The following is a 17,369-nucleotide window of genomic DNA, read 5'->3' on the forward strand; positions in this document are numbered from 1 at the left end:
TCTGTGTGTGTGTGTGTGTGTGTGTGTGTGTGTGTGTGTGTGTTGTGTGTGTATGTGTATGTGTATGTGTGTGTGTCCCCCAAGTGCTGACACCCATATACAGCTTCACTGCTTAAACAACGGATTGTCAATCAAATACCACTTCATCCATTCCCCAAAGCCCAAGCCTGGAACCCTTGATCTCCATGTTCGGTCGCTCTCAGCAGCCTCTGCCTTTCACCATCTCATCCATGGAGTAGGCCCAGCTCGGTCAGACAACTACCACAACATGCTGCCCTTTATATGCAAGTCATGTCCTATTATGCCATTTGATACAATCCTAAGAGTCATTCACAGCTTCCCTGCTTCCTGGCACAAGACATTCCAGGCTCACCTTTTCCAACTCCCCTAGACCTGGAATCAGCCATTGCTCCAAGGAGTCATGAATCCCTCTAGTGGAAAACAGTATTTAACCTGGAGAGTAAGACTGTTCAATGGTGCTGAGTTGTCACTGATTCTACGCCTTGTATTTAGACTAAACTTACACACAAGCCTGGTAAATAAAAAAGAAACTTACAGGCAAAGGAAACAGCTTCCCATTTACTTTTATACATAGACTATTGGGATAGTTGTCTTCTTGAGGGCAACTTGTCTCTGCCAGGCAAAGTCTGCATTAAGAAAAACAAATTCTTATTAAAGAGTATACCCAAACATGCTTATGTATTTTCAAGTTCAGGACTATATGCACATAGTTAGCAAGTATAAAATTAACAGAAACCTTCAAACTCACCTCAGCTGAACCTGGACTGTATAATCTCTCCTACCACCTGGCAAAAAATCCCTGTTGGAAAGAGAAAGAAACTGGGTTAAGAAGGCAAAACAAGAATTCGCAGAACATTCTCACCAGAAAGAAAGCATTATTAGTATTTTTATTCTTATCTCTTAAGATGAACAATACTCTACCAACAGCACAAGCCTTAATCAAAACACTGTTGTGATGACAACCGTCATTCACTTAACATTTGGTCATGTCCTTACAGCAATTTTAGGGTATTTTCAATTCACAGGAACTTCTCATGATGCAGTGTTTATTGCAACAGGCAACAGATTTGGTTAACATGAGAAGGAGCACCCTCAGTTCTAAAAGAGTTTAATAAATTTAGCTGTTTGTTTATAATGGTTCTTAACCCTGGCTGACCATTTTAATCATGTGATTGTTTGTTTGTTTTTTAACTATATAGACCCATTCACCAGATAGTCTATTGTCTGCAATACAGACTGAGCATTAGTTTGTTGTTTTTTTTTTAAATGTTTGTTTATTTTTGAGACAGAGAGGGACAGAGTCCAAGCTGGGGAGGGGCAGAGAGAGAGATGGAGACACAGAATCCGAAGCAGGCTCCAGGCTCCAAGCTGTCTGCACAGAGCCCGACACGGGGCTCAAACCCATGAATCGTGAGATCATGACCTGTGCCGAAGTCGGACGCTCAACCGACTGAGCCACCCAGGCTCCCCGAGACTGAGCATTAGTTTTTACAGCAGGTGATTCTTATATAGAAGCAAAACGAAGAACAAATGCCTAGAGCCTTGGCATCTCTGTACCATAGCAACTTTATAATCAAATGTCCAATTAAGGACAGAGAACGTCTTAGAATTTCTAGATGAGAACCTAAGGGAGTGCCAAATAAAATATTTCTGGCACTGAACCTTCCAAAGCCTCGCCACCCCAACTGGAGCCTACAATGCAGCAGTACTGTGACTGTTTGGGAGCTTGTCAGAAATGCAGAATCCCAGGCCCCACTACAGACCTAGAGAATTAGAATCTGTGCTTTCCCATGATTCCCAAGGGACGCGAAAGCACGTTATACTGTAAGAAGTAAATCTTGGGACCCTGTCAGAGAGAAGCATATTAGAAATGAGTTCCTTCTTGAGAGGGCATTTAGCCCTCACCTTGCTTTAACTGGGTCAGTCTTCTGCTCCACTTTGTTCCCTCGAAGGCAGTAAAGCACAACAGTGACCAGCTTGAGTTCTATAGTCCGGCAAATTACTGAACCTGTGTGTGCCTCTGTTTCTCCATCTGTTCAAGATGGAAAATTGTTGCACCTCCCTCATGGAGGAGTTGTGATGATTAAATGTGTTAATAGCACATGCAAAGTGCCCAACAAGTGTGAGCAGCCAGCTGCTACCATTATTAACTCTGCTTGCACGTTCCCTTGCCAATAGCCTCCACCCTTCTCAAATGTCTATTCAAAACCTCCCAGTAACCTAGACAACACTGACCTCTTGTGAGTAACCCATATCACTCCACTCATGAAAATCGGGAAACATTTCACAGTCTGGGTGCTGGTTCTACCACAAATGAAGACTCCATATTTGCTCTCAAAGGTGTCATGCTAGTAGGTAACAGCTAGTAGGTAACAGATACATACGACTAAAATGTGTTAAAGGTTACAGTAAATTCTGAAAAACAAGTGCTACAGAAAAGATGGAAGTTTAACTCTGTCTTAAAAGTTCAAGGGAGGGGGGCACCTGGGTGGGTCAGTCGGTTAACCGTCTGACTTCGGCTCAGGCCATGATTTTGCAGTCTGTGATTTCGAGCCCCATGTCAGGCTCTGTGCTGACAGCTTAGAGCCTGGAGCCTACTCTGGATTCTGTGTCTCCTTCTCTCTCTGACCCTTCCTTGCTTGCTCTCTCTCTCTCTCTAAAATAAACATTTAAAAAATTGGGGGGCGCGTGAGTGGCTCAGTCGGTTAAGCGTCTGACTTCAGTTCAGGTCATGATCTCACGGTTTGTGAGTTTGAGGCCCCAGCCCCACATTGGGCTCTGTTGCAGACAGCTCGGAGCCTGGAGCCTGCTTCAGATTCTGTGTCTCCCTTTCTCTCTGCCCCTCCCCAGCTTGCCAGCTCTCTCACCCTCTCAAAAATAAATAAACATTAAAAAAATTTTTTTAAAGTTCAAGGCAGGGGCGCCTGGGTGGCTCAGTCGGTTAAGTGGCTGACTCTTGATTTTTGGCTCATGTCATGATCTCACAGTTTTGTGAGTTCGTGCACCATGTCAGGCTCTGCACTGATGGGAGCCTGCTTGGGATTCTCTCTCCCCTCTCTCTCTGCCCCTCCTCTGCGCATGCTCTCTCTCTCAAAATAAACGTTAAAAATTTTTTATTTATTTTTAATGTATATTTATTTTTGAGAGAGAACACGAGCAGGGGAGGGGCAGAGAGAGGGGGGAGACACAGAATCCAAAGCTGGTTCCAGGCTCTGAGCTGTCAGCACAGAGTCCAATGCAGGGCTCAAACTCACAAACCATGAGATCGTGACCTAAGCCAAAGTTGGACGCTTAACCAACTGAGCCACCCAGGCGCCCCTAAAAAAAAAATTTTTTTTAAAGTTCAAGGCAGTTATCACCATTAGTTCGATAAACTAGAAAATCGGATTTACACAGCAGTGGTTCTACCTACTTCTATTTAGACACACTTCCATCAGTAACAGTGGTCATCACTGCAGTGATTCTCAGCAAAAAAAAAAAAAAAAAAAGCGGGGATCCGGTGAAGACCAACTGGAGATACGTTACAAAATCTTGTTGTGGTGGGAAACATTTGGAAAAAGAGAAACGGCAAAAAACAGAACTAGAAGGATAAATGGGAGAATGATATAAAGGGTTTTAAATAGCTTGTTTAAGGATTTATACTTTATTCCAGGAAGGGAAATTAACATCAACTGGGAAATGCAATGGGCTATATATCTTCACAAACATGATGAGTAATGAGGAAGCATCTTCTGACATTCAGTTTCTACCAGTCACTGGTCTAGGAACTTTCACATGTCCATCCCATCCATCAGATATGAAGCAGGAATTACTATATGCCAGGCACTGCGACAGGCTTTAAGAATATGAAAATGAGTAAGATGTTACTTTCATCAAGTTTGTAAATTCAAGTACTCAAATAAACGCAAGGAGGCTTCAATAGAAACTAAGTACAAAGTGCAATGAGAGACAAAGTGTGTGTTGGGGGAAATCCAGAAAGGCATCACAGAAGAGCTAAGCTTTAAACTGGCCCTAAGATATGCCCTAGGACAGGGAGGAAGAGGATATGCAAAGGGACAGAGCTGTGACAGCCCAGTCGGGAGTATAAGCTGCCAGAGAGATGTGAGGATACAGAAGATGAGCAGCACAAGAAGTTGGAGACAACTGCCAGGCAACAGAGTGTGGACTTCACAAAGTATCACTCCAGGGTTTTTAAGCACAAGAGAGAGAAAACGGAGTGGGCTTTAGAAAGATCACAGGGTCAGCTGGGAGAGTCAGGGGACCACTGCAACTATATAGGCCAAGATGAAAACTATTTCAACAGAAACATCACTGAGTGACATTTAGGCATAAAAACTGACAGGACTCAATGACTGGCTACAAGAAGGTAGGATAAGGGAAGGGGACCATCTAGGCTGGACCCAGGTTTTGGAATGGTGCCACTGGCTTCACGTTGCTGCTACTCAGCAGGTTAAAAGGTAAAGCAAGTTCTGGCATTCAATCCCCCCAACCACAGAGTGAGGTGGTGATTATCTTTCCAATTTTACACACTGTACAAGTAAGATTCAACAGGCTTTAATAACTTACCCACCTAGGGGCATCCAGACCTAAGTGGCTGAGCCAGAATTCAGATTCCAACTGGTATGACTCTAAAGACCATGCTAGCTCCCTCAAGGGGAGAGTTGCATCGAATTTTAAATCACAAAAGAGACATAAAAGAAGGATCAGTGGAGAGCAGCAAACTGATGAGATGTGGTGGAGGCAGTGTGGGATAATACAACGAGGGCTCTGTCCGGGCAGATCCTATGGCACTGATGAAATGGGCAACAGGAGAAAATATACCAAGCAAAAATCTCCTTGAAGCCAGTTTATTTTTTCAACATTGCACCCCTGGTGCCTGGATCATCATAGATAGTAAATAAATATCTGCCGTGAGACTAAATGAATGAGTGAAAGAACAACAGACAAATAAGCAGGTTTGGGAGGAAGGCAAGTTCAATTCTGGATGTGCTGTGTTCGATGTGCCTGTGAGTCATCAAAACAGGGCAGTTGAGTAAGGACTCCAGGGCAAAGCAGAGATTTTGCAACCACCAACATAAAAACAACAAAGCACATTCACGGATACTATCAAGGAGTAGTGAGAAGAGAATCACAGACTGATTCCCGGGAACATGTAAGAGAAGTCAGTGTGAGGCTGAGCCGGTCTGATTAGAGAGGCAAGTGGAAGGGGTAGTGTGAAAACCAAGAAGAGAGCTGAACTCACTGATCAATCTTCACCAAACATAATATAAAAAGAACCAACCCAAACCTGAATGTATTAGAGCCTCATTTAGACCTTACTACCATTACAGGCAAGGGGGGAAGCTGGATGCACAACAGTGATTCTCAAATTTGTGAAACACTGGAAACACCTGGGGAACTTGAAAGACTGGGTTCCATCTTCAGAGATTCTCTAATTGAACTGGTGTGAATGAAACATGGGTATTTAGAGCCTTAAAAGCCCCCCAGGTGATTCTACTATGCAGCAAAGTATTTTGAACCACAGGCATAGAAGTTAAATGACACCACAAGAAGTGCATCTGGATCCAAATCCAGAATGTGTCATATGCTACAGAATCAATGAACTACTGTTTTCAAAGAGGATAGTAAGAAGCATTGTAAGAGAGGAAACAGAGTTCCTTGGAGAAGTGATCAATTCCAGAACTTGGGCAGAGAAATGACAAAATGAACCTGAAGCATCCTGTGGTGCCCAAAAGTAATAGTGCTCAGAAACAGATGGAGACATACCAAAGAGCACAAGAGCCAACCGGCAAGAACAGCCAATGGCCAAAGGTAAGGCAGTTTGAACAATATAAATTACCATAGTGCTGCATTATAATCCAGAATACTCGAGCCTACACGGATACAAGTAAATAAATGAATAAATGGGAGAGAAGGGATAACTCTTCCTTACAAAAGAATGACTCTAATGTGAAAAAGAGTAAGGACAACAGAAAACGACACCATCGAACACAGAACGTTTAGGACAAAGTAACTGCTGAAGGAAAGGTCCATCAGAGAATGCTGAATTGGTGGACAAAAATCTGACGAGAAACAGAACAGGTGCCTGGTCTCAAAGTATCTCCCTTAAGATTTATTACTAACAAAGGAAAAACCAGCAACTTAGTTTTTCCAACTTAGATTTAGTGCCAAAATCTAGTAAAGGGTACCTTACCCAAGTGATCGAGGTTAATTAACACACCAAAAATAAGATGTAGCAATATTATGTAGCCCGATATGATACATTAAGAAGGGCATATAACCTGAGGTATTCTTGCCAAAAAACGCATAGTCTCATGACAAAATATCAGACAAACCCAAAACTGAAAAATATTCTACAAAATACCTGGCCAGTGCACTTCAAAAGTATCAAAAGTTACGAAAAATAGGGAAAAACTAAGAAACTGTCAAATGCCAAAAGAAACTAAAATGACCTAACAATTAAATGTAATTTGGTATCTTAGACTGGATCTAGCAAAAGAAGTTCATTAGCAGAAAAACTGGTGAAATCTGAATAAAATTTATAGTTAACAGTATTATACCAACATTAATTTCTTGCTTTTGATAACTGTTCTTATGGTTATGCAAGATGTTACTATTAAGAAAAGCTGGGTAAAGAGTATATTCTCATAACTTTTCTATGAATCCATAACTACTTCAAAGTATAAAGTTCTTAAAAGTCTTCGGAGATAAAGAAGTCAAAAGTAATTACATGGCTGTGTTTAAGTTCTAAAACAACCGAGAAAATCTGAATAGGAGCTAGCCATTGTTTTATATTAAAGGATTATTAATTTTACTGTGATTAGATTAAGAACTGATTTGAAATGTGTCTTGAGGTATTTCTAGCTGAAATTATATAATACTTGTGATCTGCTTTAAAATCTTTCAGGAAAAACGGGGGGTGGGGGTGTCCACATATAGACTGCCAAAATGTTGATAATCACTGAGGCTGTTTAATGGGTACCAAACTTTCACTTCCATTTATCAGGAAGAAGGAGATACTGTATTATTTAATTACACAACTCAGTAAACATTGGATGTTGTCTATACATGTGTATGTTCGATCTATTTTTTTTTCCTTTGGAAGGAGGGTTATAAATAGTCTCAGGTTTTTTAAAAATTTGTATACATAACATACATAAGATAAAATTTATGTTAACCATTAAGTGTATAATTCTGTGACATTAAGTATACTCACATTGTTGTGCAACCACCACCAGTATCCATCTCCAGAACATTATCAAAGTTTTTAATTGAGATTATTTAAATTTTAGTCATTCATTTTTTGACTACTTAATAAATTCACATAGTTCAAAGTTCAAAAAGATACAGAATGAATATTAACTGAAAAAGACTATCCCAGCTCTGGCCCTGGCCATCCAATTCCCCTGTCCAGAGGCAGCTGATCATACTTGTCCTGACATATTTTAGGCACTTAAGCAAATTACACACACACACCTTTTTAGGGCAATTGGTTGTATATTATTCACATTTCGATGCCTTGTTTTTGTTCACTTAAAAATGTATCTTGAAATCTGTATCTTTAAATCTACTTACTCTAGGGGCACCTGAGTGGCTTGGTCAATTAAGCATTGGACTCTTGACTTTGGCTCAAGTCATGATCTCACAGTATGTGAGTTCAAGCGCCGCATCAGGTTCTGTGCTGACAGCACAGAGCCTACTCTCTCTCTCTCTCTCTCTGCCTCTCTCCCGCTGGCATTCTCTCTCTCAAAATAAATAAACGAAAAAAGAAATCTACTTACTCAAGGGGCACGTGGGTGGCTCATTTGGTTGAGTGCCCGACTGTGGATTTCGTCTCAGATCATGATCCCAGGGTCCAGGGATCAAGTGCCACATTAGGCTCTGTGCTGGGCTTGGAGCCTGCTTGGGACTCGCTCTCCCTCTCCCTCTCTTTGCCCCTCCCCCATGCTCTTTCAAGCATTCTTGCTGTTTCTCTCACAAAAAATAAACATTAAAAAATAAATAAATCTACTTACTCTAAAGAATTTCCTTCCTTCGAAGACCCACCCAACACTCGGTTGAAGCTTTCCAAGACCACCAAGGTTAATAGTAACCTCATTCCTCCTATATATCAGTAGTTATTTGTAATTACTGAAATTGGATCTTTTCATGACACCTTCTAATGCCAAGATCATTTTATATATATAAGCTGGTTCACTAACAAGACTGCAAGCCAACTTGTAGAAAAAGGTCATGTTTTATAATATATGCTTTGTACCTAATAAACAGTAAACGTTGATATCAAGCAAAGGATCATCAATGAATAACAAACAAAACTTAATGATACGGTTTTAGGTATAAAATATAATTTTAGGGGCACCTAGGTGGCTCAGTAGGTTAAATGGCTGACTCTTGATTTCAGCTCAGGTCATGATCTCACAGTTTGGGAGTTCAAGCTCTGCAGCAGGCTCTGTGCTGACAGTGTGGAGCCTGCTTGGAATTCTCTCTCTCCCTCGCTCTCTGCCCCTCCCCCACACTCATGCACGCTCTCTCTCAAAATAAATTTTAAAAAACACTTAAAAATATAATTTTAATAATATAAACATAATTTTTTAAAGTTTTAATTTAGTCTATTTATTTGTTAGTTGGCTTAAATCCCCAAGATTTAAAGCACTTCTAATGTACAAAAACTCACTGCAATGTCTTGCCCTTGGTGAGAAGGAACCATTTTATTTCTTTGATGATTTTCTCCATGTTTTCCGCAACTATTATTTGGATGTTGGATCATTTGGACTAATCCTTACATTGTCTTTTTTTTTTTTTTTTTTTTTTTTAACTTAGTTATTAACACTTTCCCCCTTCGTGGAAGAGGCAATCTATCTAACGCAATACTCTTTGAGAGCTCAAACTTTACAGGGTCAGAACATAACAGTCATTTTGAGATTCTGACAACAGCACTCTCTCCCTATATGTATTGATAAGGGTGATATGACTAATGAAAGAATCTAAAACTTTCTCCCAGACTTTTCTACAGAAAAACAGCATCCTCAAGAAGTTAGTGTGCTTGGGGCGCCTGGGTGGCGCAGTCGGTTAAGCGTCCGACTTCAGCCAGGTCACGATCTCGCGGTCCGTGAGTTCGAGCCCCGCGTCAGGCTCTGGGCTGATGGCTCGGAGCCTGGAGCCTGTTTCCGATTCTGTGTCTGCCTCTCTCTCTGCCCCTCCCCCGTTCATGCTCTGTCTCTCTCTGTCCCAAAAATAAATAAAAAACGTTGAAAAAAAAAAATTAAAAAAAAAAAAAAAAGAAGTTAGTGTGCTTAAAAGAGACATGAGGCCCCTAAGTTTGGATTCACCATCTTGGGAGATTGACAATTCACATGAAGATAGTAAAGACCAAAAAGTCCAACTGTAAAGAACTTATGTAATTGGGCTAAATACAGTATTTCCAAAATCTAACTACAGACCTTATTTTTGTAAATTAGTAACATCTCAGAGAAGATGAGCTTTCTAATGAACAGCTGGAAGGAGGCAAAAAACCTCTAATTTGCTCAATTCTTTGTTCTACTTTTAACCTTACAATCCCAGAAAATCATTTAACCTCCTAGAGCCTCTGCTTTCTAATACTGTTATCTTTAAGAACACAAGTTCAAAGAGTCATGTTATTGACACCTAAGATGACTATATTTTTAATTGGAAAAGTATACACTACATACTTCCTTTTCTTTCCTCTTACATCTTAGTTTATTTGTTCTTCATAAATGTGTTTAAGGTTCTCCAATTTTTCTAAATGGCAAAGCTAAGTATTTTTCATAACTGTTTTCAGATTTCTGCTACTTTTATGGCCCAGGTAACCGCCTAGCTCAAAACAGTTCCAGTTTCTTGGTTTTTTTTTAAGTTTATTTATTTTTTGAGAAAACAAGCAGGAGTAGGATAGGAGCAAAGGGAGAGAGAGAGGACACCAAGCAGGCTCCACACTGTCAGCACAGAGCCCAACACAGGGCTCAAACTCATGAACTGTGAGATCATGACCTGGGCCAAAATTAAGAGTCAGATGCTTAACCGACTGAGCCACCCAGGCACCCCAGAACAGTTCCAGTGTACTCATTTTTCTGGGAAAAGAACATGATGTCTACTTTAACTCTTAAAAGTGCCTCAGTTTGGATGATAAGGTTTATAGACATCCTACTTTGGGCTGTTGTCACAAATTCTTTTTTATGTTGCTATATTTGGAATAAAATTTTCATTAAAAAAGTTATTGCCAAAAAGGAATTCAAAAAGTAGGATGAGGTTTTAGTCAAAGGTTAAAACTGTTTTCTAATACAGAGTATTTATTAAATATTTGGCTAACATTAGTCAATGCATACTATGCTTACTTAAGGAACAACAGTTCAACTGTTGTGGACTGAACTGTGTCCCCTCCCTCCCCCACCAAATTCACATTGAAGACCTGACCACCCCCCGACCCCCAATCTATTTGTGAAGATGGGAACTTTAGAAAGGTAATTCCAGTTAAATAAGGTCATAAGGGTGGGGCCCTAATCCAATACAACTGGTGTCCTTTTAAGACCAGAGATGCACAGACACAGAGAAGAAAGGTCAAGTGGGTACATACAGCAAGAAGGCATCCTCATAAACCAAGGAGAGAGGCCTCAGGAGAAACCAACTCTTGACTTAAGCCTTAATCTTGGACTTCAAGCCTTCTGAATTTTGAGAAAATAAATTTCAATTGTTTAAGCCGCCCACTGTTGTGCTTTGTAAATGGCAGCCCTAGTGGACTAATGTAACAACATTCATGAAGAAACATCATATATTCCAAACATTCTTCTTACCTGGATATGCATATCTCTCTAACTTGCTGAGGTGTCAGAGCAAAAATAAAAAACTTCTCTTGAAATCGTTGAATACTGCTTTGAACTGGGGAGGAAAAAAAAAGATAACATTCCAATATCCAAAACGAAACAAGTACAAGGATGTAACCATCTGCAATAACAATGCACTTCTGATAAAGTCTGCCAAATTCTGGAATTTTTATGGTTAAAATAACTCCAAAATAAGTACTAAATTGCAATCATCTTGGAATCATGAAAGTAAAGTCACTCTAAAGCAGGCTCAATTTTAAGCATTTAGTCATTACTCTAACAGACTAATTATAATAAGGTCAAAATACAACACAACTCTTCAAAATTACATTTCATTCTACTGACTCAAATGAAAACTTGAAGAAGTCACAAACTCCCCCCAGATCTCTATCCCAGATTTAGGTGTCTTTTGGTCTTTTGTTTTGTTTTGTTTTGTTTTCGAGCCTTTATATTCCATTACATAGAATACTCATAGAAGATAAAATTTTAAACGTTAGCTTCTAAGTTGAAAAAATTAAGATATATAATAATTATCTGCATACAGATGATCTAGTTTAAAAAATTACCTAATGAAGTCATCCTTAACTATATTATTAAAACTGAAATGTATTTCCTTCACAAAGAACTTTAAAACAAAACAAAGCAAAAGCTAATAGAGACCGGCTGCTTCCCAACAAGTACTGCAACAACACACGAGAAAAGGTAAAACGGCTCTCGTGTGTGTGAGTGGCCAGTTTTCCTGATACACGAATATGAATAAACAAGGTGCCAGTTGAACACCCAGTGTCAGAAAACTTCCTTCCACAAGACACACCAAATCAAGAAAAACATTAACTTGAGTAAAACATTTTTATTTAAGCATAGTTTAGTGTAACAATTATGCTCCCAGAAATCATGTCATAAAGTGGCTCATATTTTCCGAGAACATTTAAAAAAGGAGGGGAGAGAAAGGAATGCTATTTATGATGAAAGCCTAAAAGTCAAACAAAACTCTAAGTATGGGGCAAAAAACACAAAGGCAGCTACAATAGTATGTCTGTCCATCTCTTCAATTCCTATTCACTTCTCAACTCTTTCTTGTGCAAATTCCATTTCCCACTCTCTATCCACAGTTAAAGGCATCAATGAGCTCTTAACTGTCAAATTCAGTAACATTTACTTTGAGATTAGAGGTGCACACTCTGCATTTTCAAACAGTTAATAAAAAAAAAAAAAAAAGTTGCAGAAATAATGAAAAAATATTACCTGATTGGGGGGAAGCCCTTACAGGATCGAACCTCAAGCAAAATAAATACAAAGAAAGCTACCTAGTCACATCAAAATCAAACTACTGAAAACCAATGATGACTACAAAATCTTGAGAGCAGTCAGGAAAAAAAAGAAACATTACATACAAGGGGAAAACAATACAAATAAAGGCTGACTTCTCACCAGAGGCAACACAAGCCAGAAGTCATCTTTAAAGTGGTGAAAGGAAAAACTGTCACTGAAAATTCAATACCCTTCAAAAACAGGGTGAAATAATGACTTGAAGATAAACAAAGGCCAAGAGAATTTGCTGAAAGCAAGTACTACAAGAAATGTAAAGGAAACTGCCAGGATAAAAAGAAATGATACCAAATTCAAAACCAAATTTTCAGGAATGAAAACCAATACAAACAGTAAATAAGTGGTAAAGGTAAAAGAATACATCGTTTTTTATGATTTCCTTAAAAAGATAACACTTTAAAGCAAAAGGAATGGCACTGAAAGGCAGGATTTTTAACATACGCAGAAGATGTGACAATGGCAAAAAGGATAAAGTTATTTCTGCCCAACGGCTGTGATTCTTATTTCATTCTGATAAACTTGATTAACCTAGGTCTGTCTCCCCAGGGACAGATCCACTCTTTGTGCACTAAAAATGTCAGATATCTACAACTGCAAAACTAGGTGCAAGACCTTTGGTCAATTCACCCAGTGCAAATGCCAGTATTTGAGGCCTTGACTGGGTGACTGGAGTCCACCTACCCAGAAAAGTACCCATATACCATGAAACTTACATTGAAACTGGAATGCTTCCATAATCAGCATATGCCAACATGTACAATTTACAGAACCTGCAGTTTAATGTTAGCAGTTTATATCTTAACAGGTTTTTGCAGAGCCTTTTTTCTGACATAGTTTTTGCCAATTCATTTGATGCCCAATTTTCTGTCCTTTAAAATATAATACCAAATAACTACCCTGTTTCTATGGGGGAAAAAAAAAAAGATGTTTCATCATTGTGTACCATTACTGAACTTCAGGAACTTACAACAAAAAAAACAGTGCATATGCTAATAAAATCCAATTTGTATTAACACTGACAAGACAATTTTATGACAGAATAGCAGCCAAAAGCACACAAAACTTGCCATAAGGTAAATCTATTAGCTGAACTGTCATTTTAATACAAATCAGGAAAAAAAAAAATGGCAGGATATCAAGCAGAAAGTTGCAGGTTTTACAGTACATTTTCTACCCAGTAGTGTCTCCAACTTGGGATCAGAAAACCAAATCTACACCGATCCCATGAACACTTTTATGTTAACAGCAGCAAATGAAAAATGAAAAATACCATGACTCCGGGACATGAATCAGGTATGACTTTACTCAAACCCTTTCTTTTTTAAACAAACCTCCATAAGGTATGTTCTGTTTTTCAAAGACAGCTACAACAATATCTTCCATCACACCCTCCTTATAACCTTGACATTCTTCCAGTGAAGTGGTGGGGTCTCTATTACCCTCCCTTTGAACTTGAATGGCCCTTTGTGACTGCTTTAATCGATAGTGTGTGGCATAAGTGATGGTATATAATTTTCAAGGCTAGATCATAAAAACACCATGCACTTCTTCCTTGCTCCTGAGACCCAGCTCTCATGCTCTAAGGAGGCACAAAAGAGACCACAGGAAGAAGCCTTATGCAAGTACTTTAGCCAAGAGCCAAGCTGAGTCCAACCAAACAGGTAGCATAGCCACCACACATGAGTGAAGATGTAATCCCAGCTTCCAGCCATCAAGTCACCCCCAGCCCTAAAGTCTTCTCAGTTAAGACCCCAGACATCTTGGGGTAGAGACAAGCTATCCACACACTGTCCTTCCAATTCCTAACACATAAAATCCATGAACATAATAAGATGGTTGTTTTACATCACTGTACTTTGAAACAATGTTTTATACAGCAATAAGTAAAACTATGCCACAATTTCATAAAGTAATTTTAGCATTAATCTTGTAAATTCCAAGTTCTATCATTGTGTCCAGCTTCATTTACAATTACTAACTGACGAGGCCTGCTGATATGACATAATACTTATGACTACTCTACCTTTATGGATATTGGTTCCTTCCACCTTTTGAAGCATTAGTGGACCAGAATATTCCCGTATCCTCATCCAGCCCTACTGGTTACTATCCAAGTGATATAGGAAATTCACATAAGATCTTCCAAGTCCTTCTTTACTCCTCAATTAAAATGGGAATAACATTTTGCTCAGCTGCCTCTTAATGGCTATTTTGTGGATCAAATCAATAATGTATGTGAAAGCATTCTGAAAACATGTGATAATATCTTCAGTTCCAGAAGTCTTACTAATTAAAATCTTACTAATTAAAAGCTTTTTACTAATAAAAAGCCTGTTTTTATTTTTTTGATGTATATTTTATTTTTGAGAGACAGAGACAGAGACAGACAGTGAGGGAGGGCAAAGAGAGAGGGAGACACAGAATCCAAAGCAGGTTCCAGGCTCTGAGCTGTCAGCAGAGAGCCTGATGCAGGGCTTGAACCCACGAACTACGAGATCATGACGTGAGCCAAAGTTGGACTTTGGCTCAACCGACTGAGCCATCTAGGTGCCCCAAAAGTGTCTGTTTTGAAAGAGATAGCAAAATTTCAAGAGAAAAAAGAAATACAGTCCAACAGATGCATTTTGCCAACTATTCAATAACTATGACTTTTCCTGGTAAGATATTCAGGTAGAAAATATTGTAACATGCCTAACAATGTGAAATATTCTTAGTGAAACAGGAAACCTCCCAAGTTCCCCCAGTGCAGAAAGTTACATGGACATCTTTTGATAAACTGGTTTATATTTGGTCAAGAACACTTCCTAGCAGTGAGTGCCTAGGTTAACAGGGGCTTTCCCACTCAGGAAAGAAGAGAGAAACCAAGATGTTTTATAGGCAGCTTTGTGCATTATCATGGCTCAGTCTAGCTTATTTGTAAATAAAATAATTCATAAAGTAACAATGAATAAATCAGTTTATTACACCGCATCACCTAAGATCTGTATCCTGAGCTATCTGCTTCCCTGTCACCCATCAATTAACTGTACCATCACCGCCAATCAAAGCATACTCTTACTTTACTTCTTTTCCCATTGTATCTCTGCATCAAAAGTAGAAGGAACAACTTCGACATGTACAAATAAACACACACACACACACACACACACACACACACATACACAAACAATATAAAAAGTTATAGTAGAAGAAATATAAAGAGTTCTGTTCTATATTCACAAATTATTCATTTTGGTAACTTATTTCTTAACACACTGGACATAACAGGCACATAGAATGCTTTCGATAAACACCTAAGTGATTTTATATTCCAATATTCAACTGTTTACAAATAGCTATCACTCCTCATTGTTTTATGTGAATACTTTTTAAGTGATAATCCTCCTATATATACACCCAAACTGTTCTAATTTAATGACATTTACTCAGAAACCTGAGTCGTTTAAAAGAATTTTATCTAAACAGAAACCATCACTATATTAATAATCATCAGTGATATTTAATATGAAAATACTTTTTTCCCTAGACAACAGCTGCAAAGATCACGAGGGGAGGTTAGAGTACTGAGGTTTCATGCTTCTTATAAGAACAGTGACTTTAATTCAGAAATTTTTTTTAATGTTTATTTATTTTTGAAAGGGGGGGGTGGGGGCAGAGAGAGAGGGAGACACAGAATCCAAAGTAGGCTCCAGGCTCCGAGCTGTCAGCACAGAGACCAAACTCATGAACTGCGAGATCATGACCAAGCCGAAGTCGGACACTTAACCTACTGAGCCACCCAGGCAACCCTAATTCAGAATTTTGGAAAAGGAGACTAGTCACCAATTTTCCAGTCACTAGAAATCATTCATTCCCTTTCCATTCTTCTTCTTCATCCTCTATATCCAATTAGTCATGAAGTCCTGCTTTCTAAAATGTTCTCACTGACTGCTTCCTCTCCATTTTCACTACTACCATCCTATTCAAAACCTGTTTGTGCCAACAAAGTCTCAACGCTGCCCCTCTGCTGCCTCCCAGCAGAAATGAGCCAGTCACCCTTGGCATCACCTTCACCACCTCTCCTCTGCTCAGACATGCTCAGCAGCGCCCTACTTCCGAATGAGCCCAATCTAAACCCCCTTATCTAGAAGGGTCCCCAAAACAATGGCCACCTCTTCCCTAGCAAACCTGCCTTTCCAATGTCTCCCCTCAAGGCGTCCTCTACTCAAAAGCAGTTTCCTCAGTGAGGTCTCACAACTGTGCCACTTTCATTTCTACTCCTGGGACTACTCACAGTTCTCCCCTCTCTTGGTGTTTCTTCTCCTATGAACACCACCAATTCAAAGTAGACAAATTCATCCTTCAAAGTCTCACTCCTACTCCAACAAGTCTTGACTGCCTTCCCCATTCTTTAGGCTGACATTTGAGTTCCAGATACACAATTTACAGTGCTTCATCATACAGGCACATACCTCATTGCTACTTGACTCTCATGTTAACATTACCTCCCCAACTACATAACAAACTTCCTAATCTCATCTCATACTTCTGACTTCTCCACGATTAGACTACAATGACAATATTCAAATGAAATCCTCATTATATATGTGTTAACTGGGTTAATAAAAATGATGTGTATAGTGTCTGAATGTATCCAAATTCTTCAGAAGTGAGACTCTACTTTAATGGCTTTCCATTAATGTGCATACCACTTTAAACCTGTTTAATTGTACCCAGAAGCTTAATGACTATTTCCTAATAACTTGGGAATTTAAGAATATGAAAAGATGCTGATTCTCATTAATTTTTCAACTTTTAAAGATTAAAAGACCAATAATAAATTAAAAGACCAATGCTGATGAGGGTGTAGAGAAAACAACACATTCATATACTACTGGATTATAAACTGGCACAAGGCTTCTGAAGCAACTGCTGAAATTCTCCCCAAAAGTTGAATATCAAAATATTAAGTACTCCTAACTCTTTGACCCAACAATTTCACAGACACATTACACTTCATAAATAGGCACACAAGTATTCAGAACCACGTATGCAAAATGTTAACAGTGCAATGTTGAAAAACTACAAGAATAATGACTGACACACGCCAGATACCAAAATATTTCCAAATAAATAATAAAAAATTGAAAATGTGTATCAACAGAATACTGGTTAAGTTATGGCACATCTACAAGATAAAAGATC

At 39.0% G+C, this 17,369-nt stretch overlaps 1 protein-coding gene across 9 annotated transcripts in view; it reads right to left on the minus strand.

Annotated features, from left to right (window-relative positions):
• The window catches only part of PIAS2 (protein inhibitor of activated STAT 2), a 95,763-nt gene that overhangs the window by 44,268 nt on the left and 34,126 nt on the right, over positions 1 to 17,369 (minus strand). For all 9 annotated transcript variants that reach the window (XM_053902663.1, XM_053902667.1, XM_053902666.1 and 6 more), the window contains 3 exons: positions 10,827 to 10,911; positions 770 to 820; positions 557 to 647 (listed from right to left, as the gene is read on the minus strand). In XM_053902663.1, the coding sequence (XP_053758638.1) occupies positions 557 to 647; positions 770 to 820; positions 10,827 to 10,911 (227 nt within the window). The remainder of the gene's footprint in view (positions 1 to 556; positions 648 to 769; positions 821 to 10,826; positions 10,912 to 17,369) is intronic.

Source organism: Panthera pardus, unplaced genomic scaffold (genome assembly GCF_024362965.1).
Source record: "Panthera pardus isolate Hobbes unplaced genomic scaffold, ASM2436296v1 HiC_scaffold_15, whole genome shotgun sequence".
Taxonomy (NCBI): Eukaryota; Metazoa; Chordata; class Mammalia; order Carnivora; family Felidae; genus Panthera; species Panthera pardus.